General features: G+C 34.4%; 1 protein-coding gene across 3 annotated transcripts in view; it reads left to right on the top strand.

Annotated features, from left to right (window-relative positions):
- Positions 1–22959, top strand: part of dpyda.1 (dihydropyrimidine dehydrogenase a, tandem duplicate 1) — a 189784-nt gene extending 166825 nt beyond the window's left edge. For all 3 annotated transcript variants that reach the window (XM_058765966.1, XM_058765964.1, XM_058765965.1), the window contains 4 exons: positions 4278–4457; positions 19212–19358; positions 19471–19611; positions 22743–22959. In XM_058765966.1, the coding sequence (XP_058621949.1) occupies positions 4278–4457; positions 19212–19358; positions 19471–19611; positions 22743–22913 (639 nt within the window). In that variant the 3' untranslated portion in view covers positions 22914–22959. The remainder of the gene's footprint in view (positions 1–4277; positions 4458–19211; positions 19359–19470; positions 19612–22742) is intronic.
- The last annotated feature ends 308 nt before the right edge of the window (positions 22960–23267 follow it).

Raw genomic sequence — 23267 nt, 5'->3', positions numbered from 1 at the left:
CTCAGAAGGAGTCGAAATCAATGCACCACCACAGTTTTCAGAGCAGATAAAAAGGACCTGCCGTCTCAATTGCCTGGAAACTACTTAGAAATTCTCACTTCAGATTTATTTCAGGACTCAGCCACATTAGCGCTAAATACTCCGGGTCAGGATATCTTTGATGTTCTGCATCAAATGAAAAGCAATAATGGGCAGCGACTCCTGTTCACAGAGCAACAAGCCTGGGATTTTACGGCCCCATCAGACACAGGATCATGCCGTTTAGTCTTGTTTGCAGTTCTTTTCATCATAATGAATCATTTGTTAGCTCAAATCCCACGTTTTTCTTTAAATACGCCTGTAAATAGAGAGCAAAAATGGTCATGGCACATATCTATTCATAGTTGAACAATAGACCACCCGTCCTCCCTCCGTAAGACCCCTGATCCTCACATACCTGTGGAAAACGGCACCATATTGACTGCCGTCTGCTCTGTTAACTGCAATAATTACGAATCAATTGTTAAACTACTCGCCAGGCATCAGTGGACTCGTGTATTTGTTGATGTTAAATCAAGGTGAAATGTCATCAAACCGAATTGGAGTCGTTCGAAAAACAAACGTTCGTCCGTGGTGTGTAGATACGAACTGTGGAGTAAACGGGGAGAGAAACAAGTTTTATGCAAATGAGAATCCTAATGAAAACATATCTCCCAGAGATGAGCTAGCCAGGGTAAATGCCTCCATTTTCTCAGCGTGAGGTACGCCGCGTGGGATTTCATTTTTAAATATACAAATGACGCAGCACGGCCGATGATCTGCAGCCCCTTCCCCCTGAGAAAGTGTATGCTGTGAGGAGGAGGGAGTAAGGCTGGGAATTGTTAGGAATTTAATGATTCTGGTTCTGATTCCACTTAACGATTTGGGTTCCTAATGATTTCATTTGCAGCCTCCTCCTTTCCCACTAAACAAAAACAGTGCTATTTTTTTTTTTTTTAATTAAAGTGCCATTTATTTCAACGTTAAGCATCCGAATGTGCAAATTTAACTACTCTAGTCCTAATGCTAGTCTCACTAGCATTAAGTATACATAGCGCCATTGGTTCTCAAAGTGTGCAGCAAACCCCCTAAGGGGAAACAGAAGTATTGTAAAGGCTTTGTTTATTATAATACCCATTTATGTTATTTTTTTTTATTTTTTTTTTGATATTTTATTGTTATTATTATTGTTGTTGTTATTGCTCCAGCAAAGCAGTTTGTTGGTTGATTGATTGATTTATTGATTGATTGATTGATTGATTGATTGATTGATTGAGTTATTGTAATACATGCCTGTATTTTACATAATTGCAATGTTTTATGTATTTTTTGCAACAGAAAATATATGCTTTTTCATGGGACTATATATACAGTATGTGTGTGTGTGTGTGTGTGTATGTATGTATGTATATATATATATATATATATAATACTTGAATTATTGCTTTGAATGTTAGTATTTTTATTTACTTTTTATTTTATTTTAATTTATAGTACCCATATATGCTTTATATTATATTATATTTAGTGCTGTCAATCGATTTTTAAAAAATTAACTAATTAATCACACATTTTTCTGAAATGAATCGCGATTAAGCAAGCGCGCACTCAGAGCACAGTACTGTTTCCGCGCTTGTTTGACTCGCGCCGAATTGAAATGAAGTTGAAGCACGCGTCTGAAAGGTCTCCTGTTTGATGTGCTAGTAAAGAAGTTCTGCGACTGAATAAATTCACTTCTTGTCATGAAAAAAGAGACAGAATTAGCAGTTATGAGTGGGGTGGCCAACCCTAGGCCCCGCCCCTGTGTTAACGGCGTTAAATCATTTTGATGCTTTAAACTGAAAAAAATAATTGCCTGCGTTAACACGCTAATTTTGACAGCACTAATTATATTTTTTCTTAATTCTCTCTCTCTGTATGTATATACAGTGTTTATTATTGTGCATGTACTTTTATATTGCAAAGCAGCATTACTTTTTTAGTTATTGTAAGACCTATTTATATAATTAAAATGCTTTATATATTTTATTTTGTATTTATTTTTTTTTTACTTTTTATAAAATAATCAAAATGTCATAAGGGCATTAAATTGCTTCAGACTGATAACTTATGGTTCTTTGTGCCTGATTCTTTTGCATATTCAACTTAACTGATTGTGCTGAGTGCTTGTAGCATGTGATCAGCAATAACAATGCAGTTAAAAATGTATTGTCTATTTATTGTGTTTATATATTATTTTGCTTTTCTCTGTCATCACTTTCGATTTAGATTGCAACTCACAACTCATTTCTTTGGCTGTCATGCTGTAGTTTCTCTGTCTATAGTATTTTAATAGACTTTTTTCATCTGCATCTATGGAGGACCGCAGACGTTCAAGTTCAAGATGTTCAGAACTGTTAAAGGAAGGAAAATCAATCAAAAAATTTGAACTGGTTATGAATAAGAGCCTTTTATCAAACCCAATCCCAGATATCAGATACGAGCTCAGAAAAAGTCGAGATCCAAAGGTCTACGTGTCGAGTCAGGAACCAGCTGTGAGCATTTGCAAAGCGACTGAATGCTAATCCTGTGAAAGAAGGCAGTTCTCGGGCCGACTTTGGCTGATGTCAGATCGGCGATAGCGCCAGGAGATAAGCGTGTCTTATCTTCTTCCTTAAGACGCGGTGTGACTGCCATCTGAAGTGGCGTAGACACTTGCACAAAGCCGGGCTTCAAGCGCTCGCTGCATATCACAGTCTCTGAGCTACAGAAGCGTAACAGACTCAATGGAAAGGGCTCGGGCTCGGGCTCGCGCTGACGTGCGCTTGATGAGTGAGCATAAGCTCTGCGTTATCGGCCTCGTCTGCGCCCTGCCGGTAATGAGAGAATGAATTAGATTTCTCTTAAGGTCAATTGTATTCAGCATTTCAGAGCATGTGCGTCGTAGTACTGCTTTGATTCAGCATGCTGACGTTTGTCTTTTCTAGCTTCTTTTGAAGGATGGCACATGTTTTAATGACCACTGTTTCTCTCTCTCCCTGGATGTGCATATATTTATTTGCATGTGTTTGTTAGTGTGCATGCTGATGTAGACTAGTGGTTAATGGTGTGACCTGGTGTCTGAAAGATTGTAGGTTTGAACCCTACAAACCTTATATTTATTCAACAATAATATAGTTTACCCAGAAATCAAAATTAAGCCCTTATTTACTCAAATGAATCCAGACTGACAAGCACACATATGAATAAAAACAACATAAAAGTATCATATAAAAAAAATAAATAAATAAAAGCATTGGTCATATCTCAAACCTGATGCTGCGTGTAAATTATATATACATATATTTCTTCTTTTGGTATCAAACATATGTGCAGAAATAATGGCAGTCTCCAAACATGTTTTCAAAAACACTTATTTATGTTGTTTTATTTATTTTGGTTTTTGTTTTTACTTAGTTTATTTATTTATTTATTACTTGCTTTTTATTTATTTAATTTATTTATTTATTTTTCATTGAAAATGGTTTGATTTAAATTGTTTTTCATTATTATGCAAAAGTCCAGCCAGTACATGCAACATTTCTGCTTTTGTGTTCAAAAATTATTTTACTTTATTTTTAAACATAATATTTATTTGTTGTTGTTGTTATTTTTGTTTTTACTTAGTTTATATATTACTTTATATACAATTTTATATTTATTTATCTGATTATTTGTTTATTTATTTGTTTATTTGTCTTTGAAAATAATTTTCATTATATGGCCAGTACATGCAACTTTTCTGCTTTGTGTTCCCAAAACATTATTTTATTTTATTTTATTTTATTACATTAATGTATTTTATTTATAAAATGTTTTTTTTATAAATGAGTTTTATTTTATTTTTTTATTTATTCATTCATTCATTTACTTATGTTTACAGTCTAGGGCTAGCACAGAGACACGTGAATTTTTTCACATGAAAAAATTCAGTGATATTTGTCAGTTGTAGGGATATTTTATATGTGGTATTAAAAAAATATATGCTTACAGCAGCTTTAAGATGGTGCCATTCTGTCGTGATGTTGCGTGTATGTGGAGGTGCATTGTGATTATTATTTTAGACATTTTGCCTTTTTATTTATAGTAAAGTAGTAGAGAGAGGACAGGAATGTTATAGGACATGGAATTGGGAAATGTTGCTAGTCAGATGTAAACTTGCATTACCCATATGTGCACTAATCACTAGACCACAGCTCAGACGTGCACCGTTATTAAAAAAAATTGTGTTTTTCACACAGGTGTGCAGTGCAGTACAAAACCAGGACTTCACGGTGATCGAAGACTACTGCACCGGTCTGAAAGCCCTGCTCTACCTCAGAAGCCTTGAGGAGCTCCAGGACTGGGACGGTCAGTCGCCTCCAACAGCCCGCCATCTCAAAGGAAAGCCTGTGGCCTCACTGAAGGAAGCCAAAGGAAGGGTGAGGGACTTCACAGCTGTTTTACAACACCCTTTTACTGATGATTACCCCTCACCGACTTTCCTCTCACGTTGCTTTCCTTATTACAGTCCTCCAACATGCCATTAAGGAGCTAAACGCAATTCCCATAATTCTACAGCTTTAGGAACAAGTGCTCATTAATGCAGCATTAGCGTTAAACCCGTGGACTTGCATCCATCCATTTACTTGTTGTTAGTTCGTAAAAATCCACATAATAACAGCACTGTCCAATACACAAAGTGGCCGCTTGCACTTCTGCAATCTCAAAGGTGAAAGAACATTATAGAGCCGCACTTAGTTGTTATGCTCCGGTTTTACAATTTTTTCTGGTAAAAGGAGCACTAAGGTTAAAGTACACCACGCCAGGCGAATTTTTCCAAGTTTGAATCGAGCTTTGACTGTGGGGAGAAAATAATTGGTTTATTTTATACCTTTTTCCTCGCACATGCCATTTACATAACAGCAGCAACAAAAAAAATAGAATCACAAAATGAGATTCGACAAAGGCAGCTGTTCTCGCGTTTAATGGTTTGTACTTCACGTGTACGTTCAGCCCTTGGTAATCTCCCTCATTATTTGTGCACAAGGAATATTAGGCGGCATGTAAATGAGCAAAACTTCAGTAAACTCCTTTCAAAGCAGCGAATTAAAGGCCTTTATCAGATCACAGCCTTTCTGCTAATACACCAGCCGAGGGAAAAGCTTTGAAGCCCGCCTAGTGTTTTCTATCGCGCTAGCTGCGACTTCTCAGCTTCTGACTGCAAGGCAGCTCAGCGCAATAGTTTAAATGCTAATGCCAAATGAGCATCGGGGAATGAAGGAATAAAACGAAAGAGAAGCAGGCAGTGATAAGTGCAAGTCATTTTCATGTCGACAGGACATTAGAGCTGGAATTGGCGCAACAAAAACATTGGCGCTGGGAAAGCCGAGGGAAGATGTGGAGTGATGTGTAGAAATATCACAACGGTCCGCGTGTCCCCGGGCGGCGCTGAACTGCATTCAGGTTTCCTGCTCAAAAGAGGGAAAAGTCAGTGAGTGCACAGGTCACGGGGATGTTCGGTTGACAGGCGGTCTTTTGTAAACTGAGAGGGGGGAAAGAAAAATCAATGAACATTAGACCATGTGAGCGTTGTGCTTCACGTCTGCTATTGTACAGGCAAGCTACTTCTCTGTCAGATGGATATATAAGGAAAACAGATTTGTATTTCTTCAGGAAAAAGGGAGTTCTTGCAAGGTGATACGTGATAAAAAGAAATCATTATGCAAGTATTAAAAATACATACTGCTGGCCGGCATAAATCCAAGTCAAAAAAGATTTGTTTCATTTAGAACATGCAGTTTTTGATCTTCTGTCAAATAGGATGTTTTATCGGAAATGCATTACTAATTTAAAGTACTGTTCAAAAGTTTGGGGTCACTAAGAATTTTTTTAATTAAAATGCATTAAATTGGTCAAAAATGAGAGTTTAGACTTTTATAATGCTACAAAAAAATCGATTTCAAATAAATGCTATTCTTTTGTATTTTTTGTTCATCAAAGAATCCTGAATAAAATATCAGGGTTTGCATAAAAATATTAAGCAGTGATAATAATGAGAAATGTTTCTTTCGCATTAGCATATTAGAATAATTTCTGAAGGATCATGTGACACTGAAGACTGGAGTAATGATACTAAAAATTCAGCTTTGCATCACAGGAATATATTACATTTAAAAAAATAAAAAATATTAAAATAGAAAAAAATTATCTTTCACATTTGCTCTTTTTACTGACAAATAAATGCAGCCTTGGGGAGCATAAAAGACTTCTTTCAAAACGTATTAAATTAATTGATAGATGTGATCATTAGGTACTTGAAAAGGATTTTTAAAACATTAGATGCACAAAATCCAATTTTTGTAATTTTGTTGACTTTTCCCATTCAACCCTTTTCAAAGCAATGTTCTTGTAAAAGCAAGATGATCAGAGATTACTATCCACATTTTCTGAGGGTTATTCCTCATAAAATCATTCTAGTTTTAAAGAATAGGTTGTAGTTTTGAACCTTGTAAACTGTTGAAATTTTATGTTACAAGAAATGAAATGTTAAAATCAGTCATATTTTCAGATTACTTGGTTTATATTATCCTATGTATATTTTTTAATGGAGAGCCTATTCCTATTACTGATGTTGTTGTCATCATTATCTAAACATTCATTTATTTATTTATTTATTTATTTATTTATTTATTTATTTATGGCAGTCTTCGAACATGTTTTCAAAAATACATGTTTATTTATTTATGGCAGTCTTCGAACATGTTTTGTAAAATACATGTTTATTTATTTATTTATTTATTTATAGCAGTCTTCGAACATGTTTTCAAAAACGCATATTTATTCATTCATTTATTTATTTGTTAATTAAATTTTTATTTCAATTTTAATTAATTTAATTTAAGCTTAGACTTTTCCAGAAAAGTTCATATTTGGTCCATTTGTTATTTTTAGGTCCAAAGTGAATTTACTGCTAGTTGACATTTAGCAGGTCCAAGGATTTTCTCTAAAGAGTGAGAAATATCATTAATATCCCATGTAGTTCACCTGTACTGCATTCAAGATGTGTTTGTACGCTAGCATAATTATGATTTGAAAAACATCTGTTTTAAAACACACAGGTATTAATCTTATAATAGTATGGAAACGCTGTAGAAGCAGTGGCTCGGTGACACAAACACACAGGCTCCATCTGTTCTGCTTTCTCCCTAACCAGGGCGTTGTGTCGGCCCCTGACAGTGTGAGGCAAGACAACCTTGCTGAAGGCTTCATTACCATTATAGTCCTGCCAGGCAACACTGAGCCGTAGAGGCAGCCGGACCGCTGTTTACAAGTGTTAATACCCCCACGGTCCGGCCTAGCCGAGAGAGTGCGTCAGATGACCAGCAGACACACAAACAGTGTTGCACTGCCTAAGCGCAGCGTTTTAGAGATGGCAGCGAAAAACCAACCGCACATCCCCTGAGAGGACGACACTCACTGCCTCGGCGTCGGCGAGAAGAAAAAAACAAACTTGTCTTTCGCTGAACGCTCCCTTAGGCTCCGCTTTATCAACCACAGCGACTTCTGAGCTTTCGTCTTCTTTCCTTCATGTTGTGGAGCGATCAAACTGCCTTTTTTATTCTTTGTGGCTAACAAATTTTCTCATAGCCCTCGCTGTCCTCCATCACCCTTTCTTATCGCTTCTGTCTTCAGGTTGCCGCTGTTTTTCTTCTTTTGCTCTCTCTCTCTGTCTCTCAAGCTTTATATAAAGCGTGTCTGGGCTGGTGCTCGTGGTTCTCTGGCTCATCCAGCTTGCCACAGGTGAGCTGTCAGTCAGCGGAGGGGTTGTCTGAGAGCGGGCTGACAGGTAATATCAGTCTGGAGCCCTTCCCTGCCTGACACAACTCACTGGAAATATAACATTGTCCAACCACAGGCTCTGCATTTCAATTCCCTGCCCGTGTTGTCTTATTTTATAGTGCAAAATTAATTTAAAATAAATTGAAATACTATAGAAGTACTTCAAATGACATTGAAGATTTTTTATTACAGTGCTTGCAAGGCAAGTGTATTGAAATACCTCATAATACTTTTTATTATTATTCTCACACTTTTTCACATCTAACCACTTAAGATACAGACTCATTTTAAGTTTGGCCTTGAGTTTCTTTTTGCTTCTTTTTTTATTTATATATATATATATATATAATCTTTTTTTTTTTTTTTTAAATTGTTCTGACTGGATGAAACATCTTTAAAATCATAATCTATATTAATGGTACATTTAAAATAAGATAAACTATATTACTTGGAGAAGTTATTTAAAAGAATTATTTTTATAATTTTGTAATTATTATTTAGAATTTATTAATAATAAATTATTATTATTAAAAATAAATGTAACTAAGTTAAAGATAATACGATGTGATATTACTTGACAAAAGTTATTTAAACTATTTATAATTTTATTATTAATAAATTATTATTATTAAAAATAAATGTAACTATTTTTAACATTGGTGTCTTTTATTATATTTATTATATATTTGTAACTTTTACCATATTGTGGCTGTACATATGAACACACCATGTTTCTAAATTTAAAATAATAAGATAAATTATATTACTTGACAGTTTGTTTTTAATTTATTTATAATTATTTATAATTTTATTATTAATAAATTATTATTATTAAAAATAAATGTAATTATTTTTATTTTTTACTTTGGTCTCCTTTATTATATATATTTATAAATGTATAGCTTTTCCTATATTGTGGCCACACATAATAATGAGCGATGTTTCTAGATAATAAGATAAATGATATTACTTGACAAAAAGTTATTTAAAATTATATCATTTTTAATAAATTTCATAATTGTTATTATTCAATCAATTTTACTGTCAAATTTACACTTCAGTATGCTGTGCCATAATGTCTTGTTTCAGTGAATTAAATAAATATGTAAAGTAAATATGTCAATGGAGGAAGCACTATGTGAGGTCTGTACTTTATGCATTTATTTATTTATTTCACTTCCTTGTATCCCAGCTTAATATGCAAGGACTCTGTTTGTTTGAATATGCCAACAAACTTAACCCCGCAAGATTAGCTCAACCGGTTTAGGACGAGATCTGTTAGACCTAACCAATGACAAATGAAGTGTTTGGGAAACCTGTTTGAACACGTTCATTATTTTTGCTATTCTATTTGCTGATGTTAGAGGCACAGAAATCACACACACTTTATCTTTAAAAGCCTTTCCCCCTCAAAACCATCCCATCTTGTAATCTAGCCGCTCGATTGGAATCATGTTTATTTTAGGTGACATATGGGGTCATTTGTGCATAGAGCTGTGAACGGGCCAGTGGAGAACAGTTTAGAGCACTGCTTTAGTGCACATTAAATATGAAGGGACTCAGCCGGCTGCTGTCCTGTTCGCCTGGCCAGAGTGAAGATGTACTGTTATTGCCGAGCGATTGTCCGACTGCTCAATGGGGTCTTTCATTAGCCCTCTCTCATATCTGACCCACGAGACGCTGGCCAATCACAATGCATAACACACTGCTAGCGTTGTTCAGGGAGGTTTCAGTGCCGCAAAAGTGTGATGGGCTAAAAGCAAGGGTTTGACGCTAAATTACCATTGAATAAATGTACAGCCATTACGTATACATCAATTTTATATCTGCATAAATTTCAGATATAGTGCATAGTTTTAAGTGTATTTAGTAGTTGCTCTGAGTTATGATTCATAATTATGAGCTCATGAGTTCTATTTCTTTCGTAATGAGTTTGAGTTTTGTAGAGTTGTATATTAAAGTTATTACAGTATACAATATTATATACATACATAGTGTATATGTGTGTTTGTGTGTGTGTGTGTGTGTGTGTGTGTGTGTGTGTGTGTGTTTGTATAATACAAATAAATAGACTACAAATAAAAGATATTTGAATAATATTTTGAATAATATTCACCATACAATGTGTGTGTGTGTGTGTGTGTGTGTGTGTGTGTGTGTGTGTGTGTGTGTGTATATATATGTATACACTGTGTGCAGAATTATTAGGCAAGTTGATATTCTGGTCATATATTTTTTCCGAGAACATTTTACCAATTCCAAACCACATCAATCTTAATAACTACTATTGATTTTGTATTTAATAATTTATAAGTTATATATAATTGTCCATGAAGGCTGATAGTCAGAAACTTCTTATTTCAGGTGTGCAGAATTATTAGGCAGGTTTTCCTTTACAGATAAAATGAGCCAAAAAATATGGGAGCTCATTGTAGTTCATCTCCTATCCTGAAAAGTCTGTCTTGCAGGATTGATTAAAAATGAGCTCCTAAAACTTACTGCCAGATTCTGGAAGATATAAATTTTTCAAACTGTGGCACAAGAGGATGTGATGCTGGTCCTTCAAGAGTCACTCTCAACTTATCCGTCCATAAAGCCTATAAAAAAATCAGTCTTCGTGTATTTCACAACACTTCAGCATGTTATTCTTATTAAGTGAGAGTCATTTAAAATATTTTTTTACCCAAGCAAAGTCTCTGAGAACCTGACACATTGCACTTCTGGAAACTCCACGAAGGTTGCAGTTCTGTAAAATGATGGTGCTGGAGACTAAATGGTTCCTGATGGTTTCTCACCTAATTCTTGACATTAATTCTTAATTCTTTTGCAGTTAAGGTGTCTTTTCCTCTCCACCTGTTTTTTCTGACCGTGCTGACCCAATGAGCATTTCGCTGCCCAGTGGTCATGCCTTAACTTTGCTAATTCTATTATTGCATTAGTATTGCATCCTTCTCATGGGCATTTAATAATTGTTTTACTTTTATTCTTCAGTTCAATCTAATTTTTGGCTCATTTTATCTGTAAAAGAAAACCTGCCTAATAATTCTGCACACCTGAAATAAGGAGTTTTTAACTTTCAGCCTTCATGGGCAATTATATATCACTTATAAATGATTAAATACAAAATTGATAGTAGTTACTAAGATTGATGTGGTTTGGAATTGGTAAAATGTTCTTGGAAAAAAAATATGACCAGAATATCAACTTGCCTAATAATTCTGCACACAGTGTGTGTGTGTGTGTGTATATATATATATATATATATATATATATATATATATATATATATATATATATATATATATATATATATATATATATATATATATATATATATACATATACATATATACATATACATATATATATATATATATACATATATATACATATATATATATATATATATATATATATATATATGTATACACACATATATTTTTATATATATATATATATATATATATACATATATTTATATATATAGTATATACACATATAAAGCCATATGGGCTTTTGTATGGTGGATATTAATTAAATATATTTTATTTGTAGATATATTAGTTTTTTATAAAACAGGTTTCCAGAAGACATCCTCACCTGCCATTGGTCGGTCGAACAGATTTCCCTGCCTTAAACTCACGGTTAAGCCAGTGTTGCTGTTGTCGGGTCATTTAGGATGCTGGAAGTAATGTTTTAAAAAATGCTTCAGTGTTTGCACTTTTTAGGGAAATAAAAAAATGTCTTTCTTATAGTTGTCTTTGCATATGTAGCTGGGATTAGAGAAAAAAAAATTAACTGGTATTTTATTTAAATTTATATACTATTACAATTTTTTTTTTTTTTTTTAATTTAGACTTTTTTATGCTTTCAGTTTTAGTAATAGTGCTGTTGTCATTTGTATAATTAAAAAAATAGTATAAACTAATTATATTCATAATAAATGTGTGTATTAGTATGTATTTCATTAATACTAGCACTATTAATATATATTAATATTAATATATATTAAGTTTTTAGTAATTCAACTTCAGCTTATTTCAGTTAGTTGCCAAGGCAACATTTCTAATTTTCATTTGTTTTTTAAGTTTACATTTGTCATGTAATATTTATATTTTATTTTATTTCAGTGACCACTTTTTTATTTATTTTATCACTTTTTATTTATTTATTTAACATTAACCACAATAGTTTGAACATAAAAAAAAGTAATTAATTAAAAATATTTGTATCAATGGCAACGTAAGAGTTGACAGTAGTTGTTTCAGTCTCCTTTTTGTAGTATCGTGTTCTGTGTAAACAATGAGTTGAATCAAGCAGCCCGTCTGTCAGCTAAATGAATCTTTTTTCAGTTGATGTGTGCAATGTGTTATTTACAAATTTGAGAGGACGGTACAAGTGAGAAAATGTGTGTGTACTATTAAGAAAAAAAACAATGCATCCAATTAGGAGAGTCTCTCTGATAGCTGAGACACTAGCATGTGGGGTGGTAGACGTCACACGGTAGGCTACTTTTCATTAAACCATACACAGCTCGATGACTTTTCAATAGCAGGCCACAAAATTATTACACAACAAATAAGCGAGGATGATGCACAGCATGCTGGGAGTCTGGAGTCGAAAGCTTTGCCTTAATGAGCTTAAGAGAATGTCTTCCTCCCTTTGAGTCGCACCCTAGGCTTTAGGTCTTAACTTTCTCTGTCTCCCAGGGCATCCCCTCTCCGTCTGCGGTTTATGCCGCTTCACCCGAAAGCATCTCGCAGTGTCATGAAGAAACAGCAACGAGATGAAGGAAAAACAGTGTGGTTGTAAAAGACTTTGTGCTGTCCTGGGTTCAAATTAATGAGGGTTGAACGCTCTTGAGATAAATTTAGGTTTTCATATTTAATTATAGCCTTCTGCAGTGGTTGAGTGCGGATAAATCACACGATTATTGTGCTTCAGGGTTGTTTATAGCATTCTTTATGGCTTTTATTTTTGACTCGTGAGTTGATATCTTTTCCTAATGGCAATGAGCAGTTGAAAGAGCAATAAGGTTTAATAGTTGGATCGTATGAAGTGCTCGGCTGGGAAACGACTGCCTCTGCTTTGAACCCGCGTTACTCTTTCATGTAGGTAGCCTTGTCACTGCCTGTCTTTTGAGTTTTTCACCTTCAGACTTGTTGCTTGACACGCGCTCTCTGTGTCTGAAGAAATCAGATGAGCGAAAGATTAACATCTTTTGATCAGCTATCGCACTGACATCCACTCTGACACTAAATGAATGTTTTACTTTGTATATGTGATGGAAAACGATATTCAAATGCACAGTCTAACTCGCTTGTCAAGAAATGTCATCTGGTGGCTTCGCATGAACTGTAATGTGGAGTATCTTTAGATCTGATTGTAGTTTGATCTGGAACGTGGTTGTGTGATGCATGTTTCCCAGGTTTGGCATCAAGCGCTACAGGGATAGTTCATGTAAAAATGAACTTTCTGTCATCAGTTATTCACCCTCATGTCACATGATTTGCTTTATTTTTTGGAAAGCAAAAAAGGATGCTTTGAAAAATGTTTGAAAACACTTTTTGACCGACCAATGAAAGTCCAAAACAACATTGGAGAGATGCTGAAAATTCTGGGAAAAAGCAAAAAGTCCTACATGCTTGGAATGACATAAACACGAGTAAACTGTTTTTAATTTTTGGGTTAACTTTTTCTTGTTGAAGGTCTATTTAGGATTTGGATTTTTCTTTTATTCTAAAATAGAAGCAGGTGTAAATTTGTTTGTTTTACCATTCAAAAGTTTGGGGTCAGTAAGAATTGTATTTATAAAAATACTTTTATTTAGCAAGATGAATTGATAAAAAGTGACAGTAAAGACATTTATAATGTTACTTATTTAGGATTTCTAAAATGTTTTTTTAGAGATTGTCCTCACAAAACACAATTTATAGCTGATCATATGTTTAAACTGGATATTTATGACTTTGTGTAAAACATTTATACAGACTACAGATGTTTTCATTAATATTTTATTTTTTTTAATTTACTTTTGCTTGACTGGAAATCACTTCTTTTTTTTTTACCCTGAAAGAAAATATTACTTATAGTGTTACAAAAGCTTTATATTTCAAATAAATCATGTTCTTTTGAACTTTTCATTCCTCAATGAATCCTGAAAAAAAAAGGTTCCATCAAAATATTAAGCTGCACAACCGTTTTCAAAATTCATAATAAGAAGAAATTATTTTTGTACAGTAAATCAACCTATTAGAATAATTTCTGAAGGATCGTGTGACACTAAAGACTGGAGAAATCATGCTAAAAATTCAACTTTACCATCACACGAATAAATTACATTTTAAAATATAAAACAGATATTTTAAATTTGTAATAATATTTCACAATAGTAATCTTTTTACTGTATTTCTGATTAAATAAATGCCGCCTTGGTGAGCATAAAAGACTAAATCTTACCAACTCCAAATGTTTGAATGGTAGTGTACGTTCCCCGCTGTCTTTCTCTTTTGTGTTGCTGTGTGTTAGTGTGTGAAGTTAAATGAGGTTGAGTACTCAGGTTGGTGTGTGTTCACACAGTCGTGTCCCATCGTTACATCTATTCATCCCGCTCACCCGACATCACAAACAGTCGCGTGGAGCTGTGCAGCGACCCCGTCCCCAGCAGGCCGAAGACAAACTGCCTGCCAGCGTGCTCATAGTATCCCTCTCCTGCAGTATGCAGAATCCTTTCATTCCAAACTGCCTTGAATACGATAATCTGGGGAAATCACAGCAAACAGGTATTGCTCCACTTAAGCATGCGACAGGGATGCGGCCCTCCTTCCCCCTGCACCATACGGGGCCACCGGCCCTCCTTTCCCCTGCACCATACGGGGCCACCGGCCCTCCTTCCCCCTGCACCATACGGGGCCACCGGCCCTCCTCACACACTCTGTGCCAGCTGCATGTGACAGTAATGCAGGGAGATTGTGTTCATTCGCAAAGCAGTGTGGGAAATGTAAAGAACTGGGAGCGTTGTCTGGCATTGACGGTGTTAATTTAGCATTTGTGTGAAATCTTCAAACTATTACGCTGGATTGGATTTCAGGAGGGCCCCGAGATGTCCATGTCACTTTGACTGAGCAAATTTATATTTCTCTACTTTAACTGTATATCAAAACCATGATTAATCAATTAGTTTGGCTTTTTTCTTCTTGATGTAAAAATGATTTTACATGTACTATAATATATTCAATGCTGGTGATTAGGGGACATGATGTCTGTCCAGTATATGCAGATTATGTAACTCCACTTTCATATGCTATCTGTCTTTTGGAAAGTCCATGATGGATTTGGTTTAAAGTGCCCCTTGTGAGCGCATTGCTGCTTTGTGTACAGCGTTACCGGGGAAACCGCTATTTTTAACGCGCCAAACGCTGCACCTAGTGGCAAAGAATGAATTTGCATTTTCATTCAGACCAACTCGAAAAGACCAACAAGTGCGCGGGCAATATGCTAATGTTTCATGGTGACGTCAACATGAAACGGCTTGGGATTCGTTTTAAAAATGACTCGTTTCAATGATTAAGAGTTGACTCTTTCTTTTGAGAGACAGTAACTTTATACAAGGTGCACTTTCAGATTTAAAACTTGGCAGGATGCTTTCATTCACTTGGAGCTGTGTTACACACTGCATGAAAGGTCATTTTCAAAAATCCATAAAAGGGGCACTTTAAATATGTGACCCTGGACCACAAAACCAGTCTTAAAGGAACACTCCACTTTTTTTGGAAATAGGCTCATTCTCCAACTCCCCCAGAGTTAATAAGTTGAGTTTTACCGTTTTGGAATCCATTCAGCTGATCTCTGGATCTGGCGATAGCACTTTTAGCATAGCTTAGCATAGATCATTGAATCCGATTAGACCAGTAGCATCGCGTTCAAAAATGACCAAAGAGTTTCGATATTTGTCCTATTTAAAACTTGACTCTTCTGTAGTTATATCGTGTACTAAGACCGGCAGATTTGGCTAGGAACTATACTCTCATTCCGGCGTAATAATCAAGGAACTTTGCTGCTGTACCATGGCGCAGTGATATTACGCAGCACCTGAAAGTAGTCCCCAGTTAGGTACCTAGTTATAATATAGCTGGGGACTACTTTCAAGCGCTACGTAATATCACTGCGCCATGGTACAGCAGCAAAGTTCCTTGATTATTACGCCGGAATGAGAGTATAGTTCCTAGCCAAATCGGCCTAGAAAATCGCAACTTTTCATTTTCTGCTGGTCTTAGTACACAATATAACTACAGAAGAGTCAAGTTTTAAATAGGACAAATATCGAAACTCTTTGGTCATTTTTGAACGCGATGATACTGGTCTAATCGGATTCAATGATCTATGCTAAGCTATGCTAAAAGTGCTATCGCCAGACCCAGAGATCGGCTGAATGGATTCAAAAATGGTAAAACTCAACTTATTAACTCTGGGGGAGTTGGAGAATGAGCCTATTTCCAAAAAAAGTGGAGTGTTCCTTTAAGTCGCTGGGGTATATTTATAGAAATAGCCAAAAATACACTGTATGGGTCAAAATTATAGATTTTTTTTTTATGCTAAAAATCATTAGTATATTAAGTAAATATATCAAAACGTCGTAGATTTTTTTGCACCCTCAGATTCCAGATTTTCAAAAAGTATCTCGGCCAAATATTGTCCTATCCCAACAAACCATACATCAATGGAAAGCTTATTTATTCAGCTTTCCGATTATGTATAAATCTCGAAAAATTGACACTTAAGACCGGTTTTGTGGTCCAGGGTCACATATGTTAGATCATTTTCTAGATTATCACAGGGTTTCCACAATCATTGAAAACCTGGAAATGTCAGGTAATATGTCATTTACAGTCCTTCTTTAAAAAAAAAAAAAACTTTAAAATCTCAATTGAAATGTCTATAATAATGTGTTTCATTGAAAATCATAAGTGTTCAGTAAATATACATATTAAAATATGTAATCAGCTATAAATACATTTTTGTGAGTGTAATCTCTAAAAAAGTATTTAAAAAAAATACTAAATGAGTTTTTGTAATTTTGGTAAAATAAAATTATAAATTAAAATAAATAAATACATTTATTTTATTATTTTATTTTATTTTATGGCCTTGTCATTGTTTGTTGGACTACTCAATTAGTGGGAGCTATTTAGTTTTATCTCCAGTAAAATGTCAAGATTTACTTCATAAAAATGATACCTGCAACATTTCAGCATTTATATCATTTAATATTCCAGTATTTTATCAAACCATTTCTCCATATTCATCCATAGAGGCTTGACTAGGCCCTGAATATCTACTGATATAGAACCACCAAAATGTGTAGAAATCCTATGGGTAAAGCTGGCAGACCACCGTAGACCAGCAAAAAAATCAACTACCGTATTCCAAAAAGCTGCCAAGACCTGGATTTTCTAGCATGGTGAGAATTGGCTTGGAGAATCAAATAAGTGAAGCCATCCCGGTTCTCTTCGAGACGCTCACTGAGAGAGTGTGAAGTGGCCGAAATCATGTTTTCTGTCGACACACTCCCGCTGAATCCATCACCGGGAGAATCTTCCACCCACAATTCCGAGCGAGCCGGCAATCCCTGTTCGTCGCCACGGTAATGTCTTAAGCCTGAATGGCAAATGAATATTTTTGCAAATATATTGCATGATTTTACAGTACAGGGCCTTCAAAAGATACAAAAGTGGTAAACCAAGGACAATAATCTCTCAGAAATCATTCTGCGTGACCTACATCAGTTTTCATTTTACTTTTTATGCACAAGCGATTTCGACAACGTGCGCAGCTGCTTCGGGGGCCGCGGATGTAATATCGATCGTGCGTGCTTGCCAATAAGTTTTCTTTCTTTTAACATTAAAACATTGCCTCGTGCAAAACGCCACAAACCTGAAGTCTCACCTCCGCGTGGAATGAAAGCGGTTAAGCCCGGAGCAGATTAGACTCTAAACCGCTGTATGTTGACAGAAGGGATCTCATTAATTTTCAAGGATGAAAAAGAGTAGCCACTCCTCAGAAGGGAGCAGCATGTGTCTTTAATGCCTTTGTTTTGCTCTCCTGTGAGCGTGTGTACTTCTCTGATGGTCTAATGAGGGACGCGGCGCTCATGCTTTGGCACACATGGCATCTGAAGCCCAGTGAATCAGTAATCACTAGTAAGCGTAAATACCCGTCTCCTTGGTGAGAGCATCTTAAAGGAGAACACATGGCACTGCGTGAAAGGAAGAGCGTGCTTCACAATTCAACGTAATTGAGTATGACAGGAAATATAATTGGTTACCTCAAAGAAAACGCGACCAAATCACCAAATGATATCAGGCATCTGTTTTTGGAGAGCATAACAAATGTCCAGAGAAGAGCGTGGACCACAAAGAATGCCACTATTTTTTGTGTGTGTGTGTGTGTGTGTTTTAATATTAATATTTTAAAATTATTATAATAATTATAATTATTTTATTTATACAGTTATAATAGTAATAATTATTCTATTTATTTTTAATATTTTTAATTAATTCAGTTAGGCTTAAGGTAGATGCCAAGTTTTCTAGTTTTTTTTTTTTTTGCTTGTTTTTCATCTAATATAATATAAATAAATATATGTGTGTGTATATGTATGTATGTATGTATATATATATATACACACACACACACACACACACACTGTATAGTTTCAGTTTAACACTTATTATTATTTATTATTGAATTATTAACACTTATTATTATTTAAAATGTCCTATTATATTATTTATTAATGTATTAGTAATAATAATAAAATATTTTATATTTATAATAAATTAATATTATTGTAACTTAATTTTAGTTAGATGCCAAGGCAACATTTCTAATTTTTTTTAATTAGGTTTTTCATCTACGTTTTCATCATCATCATATTTATATTTTATTTTATACCAGCTGTCTTTCAATTACCAGAAAACATTTTTTATAGTTTTATTTTTATTTAACAACAACAACAACACTTACTTATTATTTACACTGTGTACTATTATAGTATTTATTAATATTTTATTATTAGTAGTAGTATATTGTACTTAATGCAATATTTCAGTTGTTCTTGATGCCAAAGCAACATTTCTATATTTCTATATTCAGAGTTTTTATTATTTTTTTCCATCTAATGTTATTTATATAATATTTATTATTTTACATTTTTCATATTTTAATATTTTTTATTCCAGCATTATTTCAATTACTATTTAAAAAAAAAAAAAAAAGTTTTAATTAACAATAACAACACTGGCTAAAATGTTAGTGTGTGCAATTCATTCTGTTTGTTTCTTGTTTCCCAATAGTGTCTACCCAGTTTTGGCCCATACCTGCAGGAAAAGAAGGAAGCGATTGCAAACCACAAAAAGAAACTGAGAGACTTCAGTGACGACACTGTTTCCACAGAAGGAACGAGAGTTTACACTCCCAAGGGTCCTGTGCCAAGAGTTAAAGTGGGTTTACTTATATTATTCACTTGCTCGTTAAAGCTCAGAAACTATTTTTCTCCTCACAACCTTTGACCTTTGTTCTGAAGTTGCCATATGTTTGTGTTTTTACACTCAGGACGTGATAGCCAAAGCTCTGCAACACATCGGTGCCTATCAAGAGCTCAACATTGAGGAGCAAGTGCAAGCCCTGATCGATCCGGAGATGTGCGTTAACTGTGGGAAGTGTTACATGACCTGTAACGACGCTGGATACCAGGTGCGTACCTCCCTCTGTCCGCCCACTGCCTGTTTGTTCCCACACAAACCCATAGCTCCTAGCCTCTGGCTGTTCAATTACAGCTCCTGGCCTCTCCAGGGCTCAAAGACTTCAGCTAGTCCTTTATAAACTGAGAAAGAACCATTTCCAGCTCTCAACAACCAGTGGTTTTCAGTTATAGCTAACAGAATATGGCTTACGTTAACAAAAACAATGAAGAATGTAGCCTAGCGGTTAGCACACATTCTTAGCATTCTGTAAGACTCCAAATACTGAAGTGAATACTAAAAATGCTAAACTAAATACTAAACTAAAACCAATATACCAATATTTATGGTTCTGCTCTGACAAACATGTGCATAAAAAGTGGCAAAAAAGCCAATTAAAATAAAAAACGAGTGCTGCTATGGCGCCTCTTACTGGCAGGCTAAAGACGTTTCATTAGCGCACCTGATTTTCCCTTTAGAGACTGTAATGAATATTAGTGCTGAAAACTGTGATGTCCCCTTGTGCTTCAGCCTGCAGAAGAACGGCAAGTGGGATGGCTCTGACAGTTTTATTAAAGTATTCATCTCACCCTCTCCTGTTAAATAAATGTCCCTTGCAATTTATCATAAGGGTATTGATGAAGTAGAGTGCGGGTTTTATCAAAGCAGTAATTGTTCACAGTGACGCTCATTGTCTGTGAGTGGATCTCTAAGAGGAATTACACATTATTAATGCTTTCTAATATAGAGGAGCATTCATCAACATAATGTGTCACGATCAAATAGGTGGCCCATCAAGCAATACAAAACAGCACTCTGTCGCGCTAGCAGCAATCCGGTTATGTTTGAAAAGGTGCCTGCACTCGATTCCACCTGCCAAAATAACGTCTAATCTTCCTGCTGTACAAACACAACATTTTACAAATTGTTTTAACAGTCTAATATAACGTTTAGATTGATGGGCGTTCCTTCATCTTCTCTGTAGTGTATTCACATAAAAAGTTATATGTTGCATAAAGGAAATCAAGCCTATTTTAGGCCCGTTCAAGATTTTTCATTTTGTGACATTTTTAAGACAACTACACAAATTTCCCTCTCAAAATTCTTGGTAATGTTGCAAAAGCTTTGAGTTTGATGAAAATGAAAGGTCATTTGTTTCAAATTTTCATTACAGTAATTCATTATTTATTTCAGTAAAATAACAATTATATTAAAATAATAATAATAATTATTATTATTATTATAAATTAATACAAATAATAATTATAATTATTAATAATTATGATGATGATGGTTAATTATTATTTTTATTTTTGTTGTCAATTGTCATTTCTAAACCAGCTTAAAATTTTAGTTTTGAGGTTTTAATTATTAATTATAATTAATTAATTAATTATTTACATTTTCATCACTTGTAAGCTTGTACTTTATTACAGCAAAAATTATTATTTTAATAATATTAATACATTTGTTGTTGTTGTTGTTGTTATTCTTGTTGTTTTTCATTATTTATAAACCAGCTTAAAATTTTAGTTTTTTTAATTAAAATGAAATATAATTTGCTTTAATTTTCACTTTAATACAGAATTTTTTACTTTATTACAGAAATAAATATTTTGTATTAATAATAATAATAACGTTATTGTTGTTGTTCATTATTATTTCTAAACCAGCTTAAAATTTAAAAAAAAAATGTATCAAAGTGAAAAAAATTAGCTTTACATTTCACCACTTTAGTAGAGTAATTGTGTACTTTATTAAAGTAAAACAATGATTTTAATATTAGTAAATTATTATTAATATTATTTTTTTAAGCGAGCTTAAAATAAAATGCAGATACTACAAATGTTATCATGAAGTATAAATACGATTTGCGTTTTAATAATACATCAGTTTTGAAATTTGTATATTATATTATTATATTTTTGTAATGTTTTTTTTTTTTTTCATTTTTATATTATACCATAAAATAATATAATTATATTATTAAAATTAAAGCATTGAAAGGCAGATGCTAAAAATACTTCCATTACATATAAATACCATTTAAATACGTCATAGTTTTGTTTTGTTTTGTTTTTTGTTTTTTTGTTTGTTTGATTTTTTGCATTATGATAATGAGAATTTGGGCCTAATTAAATTTTTTTTTTTAAGTCACAATACAAAACACCGCAAAATGACAAATATAATATTTAGGGGTGGGTCACAAATCGAATAGTCGATGATTCGATGCTTCGATAGGAGAAGCCTGATTCGACTCACAGTCGAATATACATAAACATTCATATTCATATCATATACATAACATTATAACGAGAACACTATTATAATAAAACGCTGTGAATTTTTAGAGTTTAGTTGCCGTGTTTCTGCACGTTGTTGCGTGAAGAACGCGTGCACAACAAGAGTTCATTCAGAGCCGCGCAGACACATTCATGCATTCGGGGCATTGTGTGCAGGTAGCCTATAAGTCGTAATATTAACGTTATGTTGTATAAATAACGAAGCGTATTCTATATGAGATAAATGATAAGTTAAATCCCATTGATTAAAAACCTGCTATCAAATGCTTCATTCTACTGGTCATCTTCAGCGCGCACAGCTCAAAACAGAAATCCAGAACATTAATAAATGCCATATACATAACGTTATAATGAGAGCACTATTGTGAAAAATATTATGAATTCTTAGTGTTTTGTTGATATTTAATGTTAATTATCTTTTAATCAAAACATAAAACATTATTTTTTGCATCTGTGAGGCGTCCGTTACACATTTTCCCTGTGTGTTAACGTCAATAATTATGACTGTCCAATGTCTGACTTGACTCTTGGTAATGTATTTTGCCCCGCCCCCAAACATATGATTCGACTATTAGTCAACTATCGGCTAGATTCGACTATGAAAATCCTTAGTCGGGGACACCCCTAAATATCTTCTTTTTTTTTTCTTCATATTTTGATTTTGTGAAATGTGTGAAATATGAGCCTCATGACATGTTCCTGACAGGTTTCACACATCTGTGTGCTCCGGTGGCGGGACAGCACACAGTCTTTGTTGTGTTTGTATTGTGTGACGTCCAGTCATAGCAGGTTGTCGCCCCTGGTGAGGATATAATGATTCTAATGTCTCTGTGTCTGGCAGGCCATTGTGTTTGACCCCGAGACTCATCTCCCCACGATTCAGGACAGCTGCACCGGCTGTACTCTGTGCCTCAGTGTCTGCCCCATCATCGACTGCATCAAGATGGTTGCCAGGACAACGCCTTACATGCCAAAGCGAGGCCTCCCTCAAGCCGTGGAGCCCGTGTGCTGAGAGAAAACCCCAGACAAAAAAAAAATAAAAAATATATATATCTCTACATCACAGCATTGAATTTACTTGGTAATTGCAGTGTGAAGAATTAACTTTGTTGTAGAGGGGGGAAAGCAAATAATTAGATTTAAAAAAAATAATTGCCTTATTTTCAGGAGCCAATTATCCAGAAATAATCTTAGGGGGTGTTATTTTGAAACAATAGCGAGGCGATTTGTCGAGGTGAAGTTCTTGCCTCTCTTTCTCTGAGGGCTGATGGGAATGAATCTGGCTGTTTATGCAGATGTGGGAAGACCACGCGTATCCTTTAACAAGAGCCACAGTGATGGATCGTCCACTACATCCAGAACAGAA

This window comes from Onychostoma macrolepis, chromosome 24 (assembly GCF_012432095.1).
Source record: "Onychostoma macrolepis isolate SWU-2019 chromosome 24, ASM1243209v1, whole genome shotgun sequence".
Taxonomy (NCBI): domain Eukaryota; kingdom Metazoa; phylum Chordata; class Actinopteri; order Cypriniformes; family Cyprinidae; genus Onychostoma; species Onychostoma macrolepis.
Note: the sequence above shows the minus strand (reverse complement) of the source record. Positions and strands in the feature narration are given on the sequence as shown.